The sequence below is a fragment of the Argiope bruennichi genome, chromosome 2 (genome assembly GCF_947563725.1).
Source record: "Argiope bruennichi chromosome 2, qqArgBrue1.1, whole genome shotgun sequence".
NCBI lineage: Eukaryota > Metazoa > Arthropoda > Arachnida > Araneae > Araneidae > Argiope > Argiope bruennichi.
In genome coordinates this window covers 70,534,140-70,553,598 of record NC_079152.1, presented here as the reverse complement: position 1 = coordinate 70,553,598, position 19,459 = coordinate 70,534,140, and the positions used below count along the sequence as shown (strand labels likewise).

Here is a 19,459-nt window from a genome sequence, read left to right as displayed (position 1 = left end):
GAAAAAAGCACATTTATGATTCCACTGCTCTCTTTGTATGTCTGATCTGCCTTTCAAGTTTGTAAACGACTTTTTGAAATATCTTGTCAGGTTCATGAAATGCAGTGCATTTTGCATGACATGTTTTTGTTGATATGTTAACGAACAAATGCACACACAAACTATGTAATGTTAAAATAAATAACTAAATGGTATTGGTTAATTTTAACTGCCACAACCAGTAACTCATGTTTACTAACAATGGTGATTTCACTATTTTAAATTCATGATTGTTGCAAATTAGAATAATTAAAATTTCATGACTAATTTAATAGATACAGTAAATTTTTCTAATAGATGATAAGAAAAAAATTTATATTCTAATCAACAGATATTCATAATGAACAACTAAAAATTTTATTTTCATTTGATTTCATACAACATTCAAACAAAAACAAACAAACAAACATTCATTTTAAAAGGGGAAAAAAATGAAAAATTCATAATGAATAAATAATTTATTTTTGACTTTACAATTTCTTTAAATCAGTTTACCAATGTATTTTGCACGTGGATATTTTTCTTTCAGCCCTGGCCACTGAACAAAAAATCGATCTGCTAAGTGATACAAGATTTTACCAGACAATGACATTGTTTTAACTCGACATATGCTTTCAACATAAACTATTTTGATCTGTTTCCATCCCAACACCTATGGAAACAATGAACATGGTCATAATTGATAGCAAATAAATCAATTATTTAAGAAAAAAAAAGTGCTGTTTGCAAGTACTGTTCTGTTGAAAAATTCATCAACAGATAAATGTCACTTACAAATATTTACCATCCTATAGAATTTTATTTTTCTTTAGAATACTTATAATCATTGGGAAATGGAGTTAGAAATGGCATTATTTTACATTTTATCCAGTAAAAAGAAACTAAGTTTAGGAAGAAAAATAAAATGAAAAAGATTATCTGAACTTCTGCTAGTAATAGAATCTATAACCAAAAGATAAGGATATCACGACTTCAGTTTCCGTTTTTTCAAAAAAAAAAAAAAAAAAAAACTATAGAATTTAATGTTTATTGAAAAAATTGTTGAATTCACATTTTGTTAATGGAATTGTAAGTAATTGTAATAATTTTGGAAATCTGAGTTTAATAATTTAAAATTCATTGTTGATATAAGCAGGATACTTTTCTACCTATGGAGATCTCCAGGTTTGATAATTTTATATTTTTAAAGAAATTTTTGGAGCAATTTCATCACTGAATGCTTGAATGAAATTATATATTAATCAATAAAAATTGCATGTCTCTATTAAAATGCTAAAAAATATTTGGTATATGAATTATAACTTATTTTAAGTAAAGAAAAATCAATCCTACAAAAATAAAGGGCACCAATATGACAAAAAAAAATTCTTACTGAAAGAATATTGAATTTGACAGTACTTGCAAATAATCACTTCTTTAAAAAATTATAATAAAGTACTTACATGTAGTAAAAAAGCTGCACCACACAGTGGTACACATGTACCAGGTCCATTGCACACTATCTGAAATGTTATTCAAAATAATTTTGAATAAAGTTTCTGAATGTTAAATGAGACTGAATAAAAAAAAAAAAACATTTTTTAAAATAAAATTATTCAAATAATTTTACAGAATTTCTGAAATGTAAATGCAAATAAATTGTGTATTATTTACCTTAAAAGGGGGGGGGGACTGTGCTTATGGCATGGTCACCCACCCACCAAAACACACAAATACCTTATGCTTATGATACTGAATGCTTTAATTCTAAACTGAAGAATAGTTATCATTCTCAGCAGACAATATAAATTTTTGCAAAATAAAAGACATTTTAAAGATTAAAAAAAAATTATAAATTTACTTACAAGATCAGGTTTGTGTTTCAATACTAAATGAAGTGCAATGATACAAGCTCTTAAAGTAGTAAATATAGTTGACAACCATGACTGTCCAACTTCTCTGCTACGAGGTATTTTTTCTATTATGTAGGATTCTGTAGCAGACTGAAAGCAAATTTTACAAATAATTATTTTAAAAAAAATTCATTTACAAACTAGACTTATCAATGTCAAATATAAAAGAGGGAAAAAAACTGTATGATACTTAATCATTATATACAGTGTCTCACAAAAGTGATGGGACACTTGTGTTTTACAAAAGGAAACTGTAATAAAATAAATAAATAAACATGTACAAAAAAATTTTGGGTGTGTTTCATATTTAAAGTTAGTATCAATTATTACATAACATACATTTTGTCAAAATATTAAAATGTTAATTTAATAAAAATACAATTGTTTAGAACGGAGCAAAAAATGGCTCACATAAGTGATGGGACACTTACTTTTCCATCAAATATATATCCAAAAATTTTACTTTTTAAAAGGTTTTAATATTTTGTTGGATTTCCTTTTACTTTTAAAACATAATTTAATCTTCTTGGGATGGATTCGACTAATTTTTTTTTGTGATTTCTGGAGTGATTTTACCCCATTCTTCTTCAAGCACCGATTTTAATTGTTGTTTTGAAGAAATGGTGTGTTTGCGAATTCTTGATTCCAATTCTTGCCAAATATTCTCTATGGGATATAAGTCTGGAGATTGTGGTGGTGTTTTTATTATTTCAGGACAGTTATACAGCAGCCAGAGTCTAACGTTCAAAGCAGTGTGCTTGGGGTCATTGTCCTGGTAGAATTTAAAATCGTTATGAAGGTTCAATTTTCGTGCTGAAGATTTCAAATTTTGCTTTAAAATGTCAATATACTTGTACTGATCCATTATACTGTCAATAAAAACTAGATTACCAACTCCAGCGGACGACATACACCCCCATACCATAACTCCTCCTCCACCATGTTTTACTGTTGGCACCAAGTTCTGTTTGCGAAATTCTTTCCTGGGTTTTCGCCACACCAAGACTCTACCGTCAGAACCAAATATATTAAATTTACTCTTATCAGCAAATATAACTTTATTCCAGTAATCAGAATTCTTATTTATGTTGGATTTTGCGAAAGCTAGTCTGAGTTTTCTATTCTTTTCACTTACGAAGAATTTTTTCCTGGCTACTCTACCGTGATATCCAGCAGATCAAATTACTCTTCTAATAGCCTCAGGATTAACAATTATTCCATATAACGCTTGTAAATCAGCAGCAACTTTAGGAGCACTCTTTCTTTGATTTTTTTTTTTTTTTTTTTTTTTTTTTTTTTAATATTTCGAACGATAATTCGCTTTATTCCATCGGATAGCTTTGGTGGTCGGCCAGGTCTTCTTTTATCATGAATAATAGGATTCTTTTTATATCGTTTAATGATATTGAAAACTGTTGAATGACTCAAGTTAACTGTTTCAGCAGTTTTTCTAATAGATTTTCCACGTTCAATATGCAAATTAATAGCTAATTTTCGAATTTCAGGCGAAGTTTCTTTTCGCACAGAGCTAAAAAACACAAAAATTCCAAAACAAACTGGAGAGAAATACTGCAGACGATTTTATAAATTATTGCCAATTGCTTTTGAGTAAAAATAAAACCACCAAAAATATTTTTATTGCTTATTTCATACGATTTTTATCGCATATCTAATGGTGTCCCATCACTTATGTGAGCTATTTTTAGCTCCGTTCTAAACAATTGTATTTTTATTAAATTAATATTTTGACAAAATGTATGTTATGTAATAATTGTTACTAAATTTAAATATGAAACACACCCACAAAAAATTTGTATGTGTTTTTTTAATTTATTTCATTACAATTTCCTTTTGTAAATTACAAGTGTCCCATCACTTTTGTGAGACACTGTATATATCTCTTTTCAGGAACTGCTTGAAATTCAAATTCTTATGAATAATCATATTTACCTTATTAATCAAAATTGAAAAAACAATGAATTTAAATTCTAAACATTTCATTATTCATTAAGAACTGATATGATTATTACTCAACTAATCGCCTTTAGCAATCTGATGGTTCGGTGTGGGTACTGGTTATATTTAATTTCAATTAAATCATTTAGATATATTTTTATGTCCCTGATTTTGTGACATTTTTAGCCTTTAAAGATGTGTTACTTTAAAATCACATATATTTCTGTACATTGTGTACATGAATATTTCCAATGAAGAGTAATCCCATTACATCATAATTCTATTCTTAAAAAAAGTAAATGTATGTTTTCTATTGTCTTCCATTGTGGTATTGTAACTTTAGCCTTGTATTTGTCTTGCAAATTACAGAGACATTAAAATGAATCCTTCATCTTTAGCTTTCAATAAACACAGGAAGAAAATCATGTGATTAAATATTTTAGGAAACAATGAAATGGATTTGAATTTCAAGGCAGAAATGTAATTTATTACTGGAAATTAAGCAAACAATATTTCTAAAAAAGTTGCTAAAATTCTGGAAAAATTCGTATGACTATTAAATTGGTATCATTAAAAAGACATTTTCTTCTTACATTTTTTAAGAGGGTGTGAAATTCGTTTTGTGCAATAATATTTTCAGAAGTTATTGCAGAAAAATGTCAAGATTCGGCTTAATTTTTTTAATTAATTTTTAAAAAAAATCGATTTAAGGTGAAAATTACCCTACAAAGCTAAATTTAGCTGTGTAAAATATGTGCTAAATTTAGTAGCTGTAGATCAAAAGGTCTGGCATGTAGAGCATCAACATAAATGCACACACTCATCTTTATTATTAGTAGACATATAATCTAAATTAATTCTAATAATATTTATTATCAGGTGAAAATTTAAACAGAATATAGCAAGCATACATTTTATTACTTATCTCGGCCTGTAACTACCAAATTTGGTCCACATATACTTTGGAGAATAGATTGTGTACCTTAAAGGAGCTTTTTTATTTTTTTTAAAAAAAATTCGTTTATTAAAAAAATTGATATCTTTTCATGATAATTTCTCAAAAATATTCCCAGACAAAACTAATTTTCACACCATAAGCTTTAAAATTATCGTTTAGTTCAGTTACTTTATATATCTTTAGTCTAGGTTTAATTAACATTTAAACATATTTTTTAAGTATGGTTCACAACAAAATTTTCATTGGTATGAATGAAACCGAGATCATTTGCATTGTTTCATCAAATATTTGATCATTTGATTTTCTTCCATTATTGAAAGTTAGGAAAGGATCCTATTTAATATCGATGAAGTTTATTAGATAAATAAAAAAGTGAAGTTATGATACGGCTAAATAAGTTTAGAGATGAACAAGACATAATAGTGCTCGATTAGAAAAGTTCAGATATACAATGAACTGAATATATGTAAGACAATTAAAATAACTGAACTTTAATGTCTGACAAATTGATGGAATCATGCACAAGAAATTTTATCTAAAGATTTAACAAAAATTAAATCTAGCCATATCTTTGCCAAGACAGCTAGTTGACAACGGCAACTAGTCATTAATAAAAATCTTTAACAATTAATCTTTACTAAAAATAAAGAAGAACATATACAGGGTGTTCATTAATTATTGTCGGGGTTTCCATACCTCATAACTTTCGAATAAAAAATATTACGCAAAAACCGATTACGTATCCGTAAATTACAACTCAAAGAATTTTATTAATGATATTAAAGTGTAAAGCTTGCACAATTTGCACTTTGTAGGCATTCAGCTGAAGGCGATTATGTATTCGTAAATTACAACTCAAAGAATTTTACGTGGCAACAATGCGAAGAGGTGGACCAATCCCATGGCCTCCGAGATCACCAGATATAACACCGATGGACTTCTTTCTATGGGGGTTTGTCAAGAACATTGTGTACAAGACCCCTGTGCCCTCCCTTGATGAACTGAAGCGCAGAATTGTTACTGCGATCCAAAATGTTACCCCACAAATGCTGGAGAACACTTGAAGGGAAATCGAATTTCGTCTCGATGTGTTACGAGCCACGAAGGGCAGCCATGTGCAAATTCCTTAATCTTTTTAATATCATTAATAAAATTCTTTGAGTTGTAATTTACGAATACGTAATCGGTTTTTGCGTAATATTTTTTATTCGAAAGTTATGAGGTACGGAAACCCCGACAATAATTAATGAAAACCCTATATAATGCTCTACAAGATAAACAATTAGACCTTGAGTTATCTAATTTGGACTAGAAGCATTTCAGAAAGTAGGATTGTGCACCTTAAAATGATATATTTTTTAAATTTTAATTAATTAAAAAAAGTGAAGCAGAATTTTTATATTCCCTACCATAACTGTCAAAAATATAGTGCAAAAATGGGTTTCACATCATCATAAAATTCGAAAAATTATTTTCTTAATCATATCACCTTATTTATTCATTAATATTAGGTTTTAAAAAATAATTTTTAAAACATATTTAAGCTTATTTTATAATAATATATTTCATTGTTGTAAAAAGACTCAAATTGATTTCATTGTTGCTCCAGATATATTATCCTGGATTTTTCATCCATTGTTGATCATGCAGATACTGTTTATTTTTCTATGAAGAATATAATTTAAGTTATTTAAAGCATACTTTAAACAAACTTTGTTAAAATTTTTATATTTCTGTATAAGGTTTAAGTATGCAATGATAAAAATTTTTGAAAGTGTATCTGTTTTTAAATAATCCAGCAAGAAAATTAGTTCAAAAATTGAAGTTTTTTTTTCATTTCAAATTAAAATTAAAATTTAAGGGAAAAAACAGAAAATTGGAGAGATGAATAGCATAATGGTACATCTAAAATAGTACAAGTTACATACCTATCAAAATTTAAAAATACTTTACAGAAGTCATCAAGAGTAAGCTACATAAAATATTTAATTGAAAATTTTAGCAACTTTTAATCACCCAGTCACCAAAGACAGTTAGACATACATTACATTATTTACATTTTTTATTATATTACATTTTTTACATTTTTTTAAAAATATAATAATGGCTGAAAAACATTAGAATGAAATCATGAATGCTTATTCTTCACAAATCAAAATGCAAACTAATGATTTAACATTTATGTGTTTTATAAATACAGATAAGTTGTTAAAAATTTTCTACCTTACTTGGCAATGCCTCTTCAAAAGATTTTGCTTTTTGTTCACTAAGGCTATCGGTATCAGCAAGCACATAAATTCGGGGTCTGAACTTTTCGCTGAGGTTCTGAATTAAACGAAACATTTCAAATGTATGACCTCCTGTAATTTAAAAACATGCAGATATATAATTGCTATTAAAAATTGTTGCAAATATCAAACAGTTGCGATAACAGTATGAAATTCAAAGAATGGCACTGGTTAATTTTTTTTAAGGAAATGAAGCTTGATATGATATTTATTATATGGTTGCTAGATGGAAACATATTACATGGCTGCTAGTTCAACAAAGTCTATATTGTCAATCCGACAACAAAGTCTATATTGTCAATCCGACAACAAAGTATTATTGTCGAATTGTCTTCATAGCACAATTAAATCTTTTGCTAAGTTCTCACCACTGTAAATATTAAAACAAAATGATATACAATACATTCTGCATGACATTTATTTTGAATATTTTGAAAACATTATATGCCTTGAAAAATAGCATGAATTTCAACTATTTCGTATGTTTTACTTTGATTTCGCACAATTCATCCCCTAAGGTCTAACAAGCTTGAATAAATGAAACATCAGTGTGCCATCTGTCATTTATAACTCCTTATTATATTTGTAATCTTTTACTGCATTTCAAACGAATAAATATTACGAAAATAAAATAAAATTGCACTTTGAGTGCTTATTGAAGATTAGAGATAGATACAAGGAAAAGAAGGGCCACAATATTTTCGTACAGGGCACCAAACACTTCGGAGCCAGTTCTAAATATAATTTTCTTCACATTTTTCTCACTAATACAGTTAAAAAATAGGTTTAAATGAAGATTTCATGCAGATTAAACAAAGTTATTTTTATTAGTAGAAAAGTATGATTTCATGCATAGAAAAAAAAAATTGTACTATCTTTAAAATTTCTATAATCAAAAATGTCATAAATATTTTAAATCCTTTTTTTATTTGCTTTGGTATAATCATTCCCAATATTTAATTATGTTTGAAACTTATTAATAGTTGTTGAAAAAATAGATTTTGATACTTTTTAAAACTTGCTGTGTAATTAATGTGTAAATTTCTGAGAAACTACAAGAATTATAAATTTCTTGTCATAATATATTCTCATTCGAATTAAAAATAAAGTGCAGAAAATAAGAATAATTTATGTGTTATAATATATATACAGAAGGCAATAAAATTTAAAATAAAAATACTAAACTATCCACTTTTTCTCAATCACAAAGGAATAAATAACAATAAAGATATTATAAGACTTTATTTTTGTTTATTTGATAAAAGCATTATTCTTTATAGTCATCAAACGGCTGAGACATAGATGATTTAATGGCTTATTAGAAGAATAAAAATATTTTTCTTATATCTCTTTTTTTTTTATAAGTTCTTTGTTTTAAAAACAAATACGTAGTATATTACAAAGAATTCTTTATATGTCTTTCAAGCGACTGATACAAGCTGACATAAAATGAAAATATATAAAATTGAAAAATATAAAATCAACCCTATAGAGCATGCTTAGGACACTCTAGTGAGTGAAATTGTAAATCCCATCCCCCCTCCAAAAATTATCCAGGGCCTGAAAACAGCGTTGCTGAACGAGTGAAATCAATTCTCACGGGAACGTATGAACTTCTTATTTCCAGTATGAAATCATGGTGCGAAGCTTATATATCTGTAAGAGGGGACCATGCTTTTTATTAATTCATTTCTTTTGTTCTATTCTGCAATCGCTATTTCATATCTTCCAACACTGATTAGTGTTACGCACGATCACTCATCTGTAATATAACTGTTAAATAAGGGTTTGTTTTTTTGTTTGTTCTGTTTGTATTATATCAACCTATGTACAAACCAAATCTCATCAAAATCTGTCCAATAGTTCTGGAGATAATCGACCAAATCTGAAAATTCACTTAATCTTGAACACTAGTATTATATATATATATATAATGCCATTTTTATTAATCCTATATTTTTATTAAATTCTTTTAAAATGTTATTAAAATCGTATATTTTCAAGATAAGTTTTTAAAAAACAAACAAAACATCAAAAAAATAATAATCCAAATACACTGAAATTTGAGAATTACATTTTATGAGACAGATTAAGTCCAGTGAAATTAACATCTCATTGTTCATCCCCCCCATCTTCTCAGACATGGGTTGTTCCCAGATGTTTTACCTTTTTTTTTATTCCTTATATGGAAATAATTGGAAGGGAAAGGATGCTACCCTTCTTGCTTTCTAGAAAAGTTTGCTGTGCTTACTAATGGCTGAGACATAAAATCTATGAAGTTTAGAGAGATGGGAATGGCATATAATTGAAGCTGCGCTTCGTAAAAAAAATTTTATCATTACAATGTCTATGAATGAACTAAAACTGTAATGAAATAAGATGACAATTAAATGAGAAGCATATAAATGGTGTTTTATTATATATATCTTTCTTGCATAACACCAGTGAATGAAGTACAAACTGCAAAACTTAAACGTGATTTGAAATAGATAAAAAAACTGGTCTTTAAATCAAATTATATGGATATGAAAACATATCAAAGTTTTTTAAAAGCACAAAGATCATCTTTTTAGCCATCAATTGACTATAAGGCTTAAATTTTTATAAAACACATATTATTCACACAAGGTCAAGTTTTACTTCATTTCTTATCAGAGCAACTTAAATTATATAACCATTTTGAAGCTAAAAAATAATTTCTTGTGCAGTTTAAGCAGAAAATTGAGAATTACTTTGAAGCTATGCATTTTCGCTTTATAAATCACCTTCCCTTGAATTTTTTTAAAGATGTTGCAAAATATCATTTATATACATAAAAAAGCTTAGAACCAAAAAAAAAAATGTCTAAGTTTTATAAAACTATAGAATGTGTCAAACATAAATACAGAGAAGAAAAATAAGTGTGTTTAACTGAATAATAAAATGAGTAAATTTGTACAACTGCTTGAAATATAACAAATATTGTAGAATTATTACAGAAAAGAAAAAAAGTAATAGATCTGAAGAATCATAAAATTTCATTCCAAAAGAGCTGAAATGTGCCATGCCTGCATTTAGAATAGTTCTTATAAGAATCATTTTGAAAGATTTGTTTAGCTTAAGAAACAAAATTTCTAAAAAAAAAAAAGGACATAATAAAATAAGCTGGATTTTTAATAATTTCATAGTTTTCTATTTAAAGTAAATAAAAAATTCTTAATTTAAATATGTTATCTGCAAAAATTTACTTCATTGTAATATTTATGTAAAAATATTACATAAAAAATAAAAGTAACATTTAATTCAGATAGCATTAGTTTTATTTCAATTTTCTATAATGTGTATCATCACAAAAATTGCAGAAATTTGTGAGAGCTTTCAGCAGAAATTTAAACAAAAGGATAAATAAATTACACTCTTTGAATTTATTTTATATGAAAAGTTCGATTACCTGATCCTAAAGGAATCATCACTTTTACAGAAAGCGATTTGGCTCTAGGTAAAACTTGTTTTGATTTATGAATTCGTAAATAGACTATAAAAATACGAACAATAAACAGGCACAATAATGTACATACAACATTTTGAAAAAAGTAGAAAATTTCCTTGGACATAATGTAAATAGCTTTTTATTTTGCTTTATTTAAGAAACAAAAATAAAAAGTAGGCAAATTATTATAGTTATTACTCGAACTCGAATAAGAAATCACCCAAAATTACTTCCAGTTACTTCGAATTGTAACTATCAAATTTCACTACATACATGCATTTTTCAACATAAACATAAACAATACAACAGTCAAATGTCCGGTATTTGGGTTTGCTTCATATGTCTCTTTCATTTTTTTTTCTCGAGTAGAATAACTAATCATAACTATATTATTTATGGATCATTTCTACTATATATCTATTCTAGACCAAATTATTTGTGCAGATTTCTCAGAATACTTTCAAGATAAAATGATCCCAGATCATGAAAGAGCTCTAGTGCGATAGCATCTATCGCACCATAGAGATGCATAATCCACGATTTTTTGAATAACAAATAATATTGCTATTGTTATTTTTAAATATGCGTTCCAAATATCTGTTATTTTAATCATATTATTAATTAAAAATTATTACTTAATATTAAATATAAAATTTATTAATTGTAATTAATACTTAATTTACTAATTTAATTAACGTGTGAATGAATTAATTTATCTGTTTCAGCTTACTCCTTAAATTTTTTTTCTCAAAACTATTTATTTAATTTATTTATTAGAGTGAACCATTTTCTGGAAAAGATGAGTTAAAAATATATGTCATTTCTTCAAAATGTTTACTTTAGTCCTATATTCTACCAATAGATGGCGCCAGCAGTAAACAGAGTACATGTAATGAAAGTCAATCATGTCACGAGCAATAAAAAATGATCTGTATGGAATAGTGCATCATCAAATACGAATATCGGTGACTTCGCACTTTCCAGTGAAGCCTCGCACTTTCCGGTGAAATCACCGCTGCGATAAATTTCAGTGATATGCAATTCAATGATACGATACGATAATTCCAATAACCGGTCCGTTCACTTTTCAATCCAATCACAGATTTCTTTCGAGAGTTTCCATTGGACAGATCGTATCGTCACTGCTCCGGCAAATTTCAGTGATATCGTATCGATTGTTAGTTCCTATCGTGATCCAAAACTTATAATCGAAATATCATCAGTAAGATCGTATGAAGGATTTGAATCACACCCCTCTTTGAAAAGTATTGATCACTTGTATTTGTGACTTTTTGATATTGGTTACGTAATAGCCCCTCTGAAAATATTCGTCATCTCTATCGCACCATAGCTAGAGATGCATAATCCACGATTTTTTGAATAACAAATAATTTTGCTATTGTTATTTTTAAATATTTGTTCCAAATATCTGTTATTTCAATCCTATTATTAATTAAAAATTATTACTTAATATTAAATATAAAATTTATTAATTGTAATTAATACTTAATTTACTAATTTAAGTAACGTGTGATTGAATTAATTTATCTATTTCAGCTTACTTCTTAAATTTAATTTTTTTTTTAAACTATTTATTTAATTTCTTTATTGGAGTAAACCAGTTTCTTAAAAATTTGAATTAAATATATATGTCGTTTCTTTAAATTGTTCATTTTAGTTCTATATTCTACCAATAGATGGCGCCACCAGTAAACGGAATATATGCAAAGTCGTCACAAACAATTAAAAAGGATTTGTATGGAATATTGCATCATCAAATGCGAATATCGCTCATGGAGCGGCGACTTCAAACTTTCCAGTGAAATCACCGCTCCGATAAATTTCAGTGATATGCAATTCCATGATACGATAATTCCAATAACCGGTCCGTTCAATTTTTAATCCATTCACAGATTTCTCCTTAGCTGTTTTGTTCGAGAGCTTCTATTGGACAGATCGTATCGATTGTTACTTTCCAGTGAAGTCACCGCTCCGGTAAATTTCAGTGATATCGTATCGATTGTTGCTTTCTATCGTGATCCAAAACCTGTAATCGAAATATAACCAGTAAGATCGTATCAAGGATTTGAATCACACCCCTCTTTGAAAAGTATTGATCACTTATATTTGTGACTTTTTGATATTGGTTACGTAATAACCGCTGGTAAAATATTCGTCATCCCTAACCATAGCTCGACAAATCTTTTGGGTTCGATTTTTTTATACTTCCGTTGTTGTAGTCTTCCCTCCCCCCCCCCCACAAAAAAATTAATCCATTTATTTCCTCTTTTTAAGGACATTTTAAGGCTATTTTGCAACGAACTTTATGTTTTTGAGCATAATCAGTTAATTAGGTTTAGGACAGCGCCTGAACTTCTAACCCCAAACTCAATACTTTATTACTGCGGCAGCAGGAAAATTGTGTTAAGAAAGGCACAAGCTAGTTACATTGTACAAAGCAAAAGTCTTTAGTCTTTTAAAGCCCTTTCCAACAAATTTTGCTCAAAAGACTCAAATGCAACATGATCATTCTTGAAAAACTGTACCATAAACTTGGAACAGTTTATCAAAACAGTATTTAAACATTACTTGTTATTCAAGGGTTAATTAACTTGCATTTAAAAAAAAAGACTTTGTCATTTTGTAAAAAGAGCCTCTAAAATTATATGCAGAATTTTATTATGATTGAGGCATAATAAAATACTGCAACATCTAATATGGATTGCAAGTTCAAATTCTCTAGGCAAAAATTGCTTTCTTAACATGTAAAATGTTTCTACCCTAAATAAACGAGAGTTGTATTAAAAACAACTAAAATTCTAAGCTGCAATGTCAAATGAAGATAGCTGATTTTTTACTATTGCTCTCTATATAACAAATCGTTTACAATAATTCTTGCTTTATACTAAACAGCTACATAATTCAAATAAAAAATGTAATTTTTTTTCAAATTCAAAGTGATATTTTTTCATTATTTATCAAATAGATATTTTTAAACGAAAAAGAAAGAAAGATGGTTTAAAATTGTTCGATTAAATCTCTCGCCAGTGACATAGGATTCAGAATCTAATGCTGCCGTTCAAGTCTTTAGAAATCCCAAAAGAGCTCAGAATAAAAATTTGTGTTTTGAATCGTTTGTAATATTATAGGCATGCCATAATAAGAAATCCAACTTCGTAGGATTTCTTCAACCACAGTCGAAAGAATCTTCCAAATCGGTCATTGGAATTGCTTTTGTCCATTTAACAAAATAGCCCATCAATACTAAGATGACGCCATAGGAATTATCGATTGCCTTTTGAAGTTACCGGGGAGGCTCAAGCCGTGTTGTGCACGCTCATTATAGCGATGCAAGCAATTTTAGGTACTTTCCAGGCTCAACAAGCGTGCCATTCTCTGCACCATTTCGCAATATCAAAGCAATAAATCTATCGATCGATGCGGAATCCATCCCATTCTCTCTCAAGCTTTACTTAACATTTACATGATTCCAAAATACCGCCAGCTTGCGCTATCATCTGTTGCAGTATTTATAGAATACAATTTTTTGGTCCAATTTATTGCCATTGACAAAAAATTCCACCAGCACTCTCTCACATACGATATAAAAGCCCACCTTAAAATGTAAAGAATCCCAGAGTTAAGTATTGTTTTGCGGCATGATTCTTCTGAGCGAGGTGGCCAGTTTGTCGAATCTATTTTTTACTCCAACATTGGTCTGATATCAGGATCTTTCAGCTGAGCATTTTGGATTTCATTTGTAGACTAAGAATCCGCAGTTGTTTTCATTAAAACTGTTATGGAAATTTCCATTCCAAACTTTTCGGATTTCGAAATCTATTCCAGAAGTTTTTGGATCCAGCAAATAATTTGGCTTCTTGTTTCTTAAAATTTAAGACCTCTCACGGAAACATGATCAATCGGGAAAAGAAATTTTCATTCGCAGAAAAAATGACAGAAAGGTTCTAAAATCTTAATAATGGCTAAGAATTATTTACGTGTGGCACATTTCTTTCAGGCTTACATAACTGTTGCTACCTAATTACTTCTCATTAACCGTCCGTTGAGTAAAGGCTGAAAAATTCGCAGGCTTAATAAAGAATAATGATGTTTTAGTCTATACGAAAATAGAACACAGTCGAACAGTAAATCGCTATTAAATAATTACAACGCCGTTAAGTGCTCAGAATGCTCGTTGGAGATCAACCCGCCAAAGTGAGACTCCTTTAAATAACTCTTTCTCACGGCTCGACGGTTTTGAGTTTTCTGTCTCTCGGATTTTTAATCTCCGTGACAAAGAAGCTTCTCGAAGGATATCTTATATTCACTACTAATCTATATAACGCCAAAATTCCAGTAATTTCATCAACTTTCATTTTTAAAACTAAAGCCGGAGATCACTGACCTATCATCTTATTAAATATCTATAAACACTCTCGTCCTTATCATAAAGTTGTACAATGAAGCAATAATACAAATTCGTCATATCGTGGGCTTTGATTCCAATAGAAAGATTATGATTATTAAGGTTATCAATAAAAAAAGCATTGCTCTTATACAATAACAATTAGATAAAAAATCAATTTTTGGGATAATCATGATTTTTTTTGCATAATTTTCAAAACTATGCACAACATATTTAATGTAAATTAAACATACCAATATTTCTAACGAAATAGTTAATCATTAAAGACAGCCTAGTATGATTATAAATATAAAGGCAGCCAGCCCCATTTTGCTGCCGGAGGCGGCGACAGATGTTCGACACAGTTCTTAATCTTCTGGATATTTTTAAAAATATTTATTTATACTACATAAGTCTAAATATATACATATATGTGTATATTTTGACTTAAAAACTAATGCATTACATTTACAAACAATTAATTCTTGAATCTGAACTCTCCTATCTTTACTCTTTGGTATGTGTTCTTATTATTAAGTGCTTTTTTTCCCCTTGAGCTACTGAAACCTAATATTCCTTCCCCCAAAATGAGTGTTTTTTCGACAACTGTATGTACTGGTTTTTCTAAAACCTATCACATACAATGGCAAATCTGACTTGTACATCGAATCACTAAATTTTAAATTTACAATTAAGTGTAAACATTAAGTAGTTGAAAATGTAAAAATCATTTAAAAATGCTTCAATATCTCCAATAGCTTTTTATTACTCAAGGAATTAAAATAATAACAATTGTCCAAAATAAGAAGTGTCATCTAATTAGGTAGTTATGTTAAGAGGTCAATGTTTTATACAAATATTTTTGAATAAATATTTTAATCATCATTTTATCAAGAACTTTTAACCAGACTTAAAAAAATATATAGAAGCCTTGAAATTATATAGTTTTTACCGAAAAGAGTAATTGAAAGAAAAAGTAAAATAAAAAATATTCTCTAATACATAGTTATTATACTGAAGATAGAATTTGAAAATTTTTGGTTCTAATTTATTTAAAAGGTTTAGTGCATATTTAATAAGCTTTTTTAGTGTTATTAAAAAGCTACCATATCACAATTATTTATATTTTGTAGTCTTTTGCAATTGTTAATATTTCATTAGTGAAATGATCGTAGCCTAATTAATTAGATTGGTAAAAACAGATATTTTGCAGATAAACTTAATTTATAATTATACAATCTACTTACTCTGCTGATTTACAGTGAATTCACATAATTTGACTGCATCTAATTAACTCTTTTTAGCATTGCATACTACATAACAGTGTCGAGAGAGAAAAGTGTCTTATTAAATATGGTTTAACTATTAACCAGATTTTTAATCAGAGAATTCTCATAGTGAAATGAACTTACAAATTCATTACCATGGAAGTAGCAATTCAATAAAATGACGATTCTTTTTTAAACTATTCATCGTCCTATTGATATATAATAAAAACGTTTTTTTTCCCCAAATAATTCCATTGATAAATGATCAAAAAAGTGGATACAAAGAATTTTTTCTTCGTAAATCATGATACCATCTTACCCGAAAGACAAAAAACAGGCGACATCTTATTTACTCACCAGTTTGTTAATTATTCGGCTAAATTATAAGCTGAATGAGCGACATTCAATTCAGATGTCTGAAAATCGACTTTACAAAACAGCGTCAACATCCACCGCATTGAGTTCTTAGTTGGTCGACCAATACGATATCTCCAAACAATACAATATTCACCAGCCACCTTATCAGCTATACTGTCAAAAGTAGTAAAATTATAAGCTGAATGAATGATATTTGAATCAGAAGTCTGCGGACTTCACATCGTCGACACCCGATCAAAAATTCAGGGGTGTTTGTGGGACCCCAAAAAATCCCCTGAAACTTTTACGGACTTACAACCGACATTTTGGAGTTTCGAGAAGGAGGGGGGGGGGGGGGAGAAATGAAAAATTACAATTATGAAGTATTGAATGACCTAATTATAAAAATTCAATGAAATACTTTTTTTGCAAAATTAATAACCATTAATTTTGCAAAATTAAGACCTTTGAACCCAGGTCACGTGATCGCACATCTGGTCGAACGAAGTCTCTCCCTTTTTTTTCTGCCGCGCCTACTTGCCGAAAAGAATCCAGAAGAGAATGTCCGAGAACCGGGGGAATGAGTCATCACTCGCAATAAGGAAAGAACAAAAAAGAAGTTTTTTCCCCCTTTTCACGCATTTATCACTGCCTTTGGAGAAAAAAAGGAAAAGTTTTCACCACACACACTGACCTTACGTTTTCTGCTTTCAAAGCAAACAAAATTACCCAGATCAAAATAAATAATTCATTATTATTCCTACTTCCTTTTGAACGAAGATCCCCGGAATTTCCGGGTATCGAAGTTCAAAATCCCCTGAATTCCGGGGTTTCCCCGGAGCACAAACACCCCTGAAAATTGTCAACAAAATGCGACATCTTATAGACTTGCTACTTCATCGATTATTTTGCCAAATGAAATCAAACTTAACTGTCATCTGGATATTCCGATTGTTGCAAAGTTTCTTTAAATAAGATGGGAAAATATAAAAAATGCTTTGGATTTCTTTAATTGTTGACAATAAATAACAAACATTAAATTTTCATAGAGAAAAAAGACAACCAAAAATTTTTCAAAGTTTCACACTTCTATCTGCAAAATTTACATGAATATGGTTATTTCCAAATTTAGAGGGTCTTGTCATAAATTTAGATAGTAATATTTATTTCAGAAATGCAAATTTATTCAAACTGAAATACTAAATAAAACTTATTTGCGACTTCCTTCTAAGCTGTCCAGTAATAAAAGGCAAATGTATCCATTGCACGATAGAGGCACAGACATTTTTTTTCTTAAACGAGGGAAATTTTTGAAATATCTATAATTAGTTTCCAAGTCATCTTGGATGTAGCTTCAGCAAAATTAAAATTTTTCCACTGAAAATGCACACCTTCTCAGGTTAACAGTGATTCAAAAATATTGCACTCAGTTTATATATACATTAAAAATAAAGTAGCATCAAATATATAGAAATGATAGATTATGTATCCAAAGATGAGTTTAATTTTCTGAACAGAATCCATAAGAATGAGTCAATAGTTTTCTAATTAAAATTATGACATAATAGACAAAATAGAGGATTAAAATAAAATCTTATCTTTCATATGTGTTTCTACAATTGCATACATACTATTTTATACTATCATAGCAGAAACGTTTTTCAACTTTTGAACTCATTAATATAAATGAATCAGTAACCAGCATCACTTCCTTCTTTATGGTCAGCAATTTTCTTTGAAAGATGAGACAAAACAAAGAAAATTCATTCCTACACAAAGGCAAATCTAACTTAAATTCATTTCTTTATACTTTTATTCCTTCAATCAAAACTAGACTGAATAAACAAAAATTAAATCCATTTTATTTTAAGCATAGGAGATAAATTTTTAATTAAATAGAAACAATGGTGAAATATTTTCTCTGGTAATTCATTCTTGAGCAATAAAAGATCTATGTTTTAATTCATTTATGTAAATTTATTTCAATATGGGAGTGGATAAAGCATGAAAATATTTTGGAGCAATCAAATTTTTTTTTAAAATTTAAAACATATTTTCTATCTGAAATTTAAATCTTTTTTCCCAAGTTTTGGAATCATTTGCACAGTACAAATTGCTTCAACCCTCTTATTATTTTTCTTTACAGAAAAAAAAATAAAATATGTTCATATATATATACAGTGGTGGCCAAAAGTGTGGACATTTTTTGAAAGTTTCATGTTTTTCAACTTTGCGTGCTTGTAGTATATTAATTTTCACTTAAATACAAATGTTTATATATCAAATTGAAGGTAATTTAATGTAGGATTTAATAACAAAAACAGTATTACAATATCTGTATTACAAACAAAGTTGCACTAATTTTAGTAAGAGGTATCTTAGATTTGCATTTTTTTAAAGTGATACTTACACAATCAATACTTAGTAGGATAACCCTTATTTTTTAAGACAGCTTCACAGCGTATTTTCATCGAGTGAACGAGTGTTTGGAGTTCCTCTTTCATAATCACATGGTGCCAAGAATCAATTATAGATTCAATAAGTTGTCTTTTATTGGATGGACGTATTTTTTGTACAAGAATTTTCAAACGTTGCCACAAATTTTCAATTGGATTAAGATCAGGGCTGTTTCCTGGCCATGGTAATACATATATGCCTTTATTTTGAAACCATGCTTTGCATACTTTTGCTGTGTGGCATGGAGCTGAATCCTGCTGAAAAATAAATGGTGCTTTGTTGGGGAAGAAATCCCTGATGGAAGGTATCAATTTTGGTTCCAGGACAGTTTCGATGTATTTTTTGGCATTCAGAACGCCATCAATCACTT

The 19,459-nt window shown here is 28.7% G+C and overlaps 1 protein-coding gene across 1 annotated transcript; it reads right to left on the bottom strand.

Annotated features, from left to right (window-relative positions):
* Positions 1 to 482: 482 nt before the first annotated feature.
* LOC129959890 (UDP-N-acetylglucosamine transferase subunit ALG14 homolog) lies at positions 483 to 10,907 on the bottom strand. The gene is made up of 5 exons (XM_056072789.1): positions 10,564 to 10,907; positions 7,069 to 7,205; positions 1,884 to 2,021; positions 1,482 to 1,541; positions 483 to 691 (listed from the first exon to the last, which is right to left on the bottom strand). The coding sequence occupies exons 1-5, from the start codon at positions 10,724 to 10,726 to the stop codon at positions 521 to 523; spliced, it is 669 nt and encodes a 222-aa protein (XP_055928764.1). The 5' UTR covers positions 10,727 to 10,907; the 3' UTR covers positions 483 to 520.
* Positions 10,908 to 19,459: the final 8,552 nt, after the last annotated feature.

Coding starts and splice junctions, on each gene's coding strand:
- LOC129959890 (XM_056072789.1), bottom strand. CDS start 10,726: ATGTCCAAGGAAATTTTCTACTTTTTTCAAAATGTTGTATGTACATTA. Junction 7,206..10,563: donor GATGATTCCTTTAGGATCAG/GTAATCGAACTT, acceptor TTTAAATTACAG/GAGGTCATACATTTGAAATG. Junction 1,542..1,883: donor TGAAACACAAACCTGATCTT/GTAAGTAAATTT, acceptor ATAACATTTCAG/ATAGTGTGCAATGGACCTGG.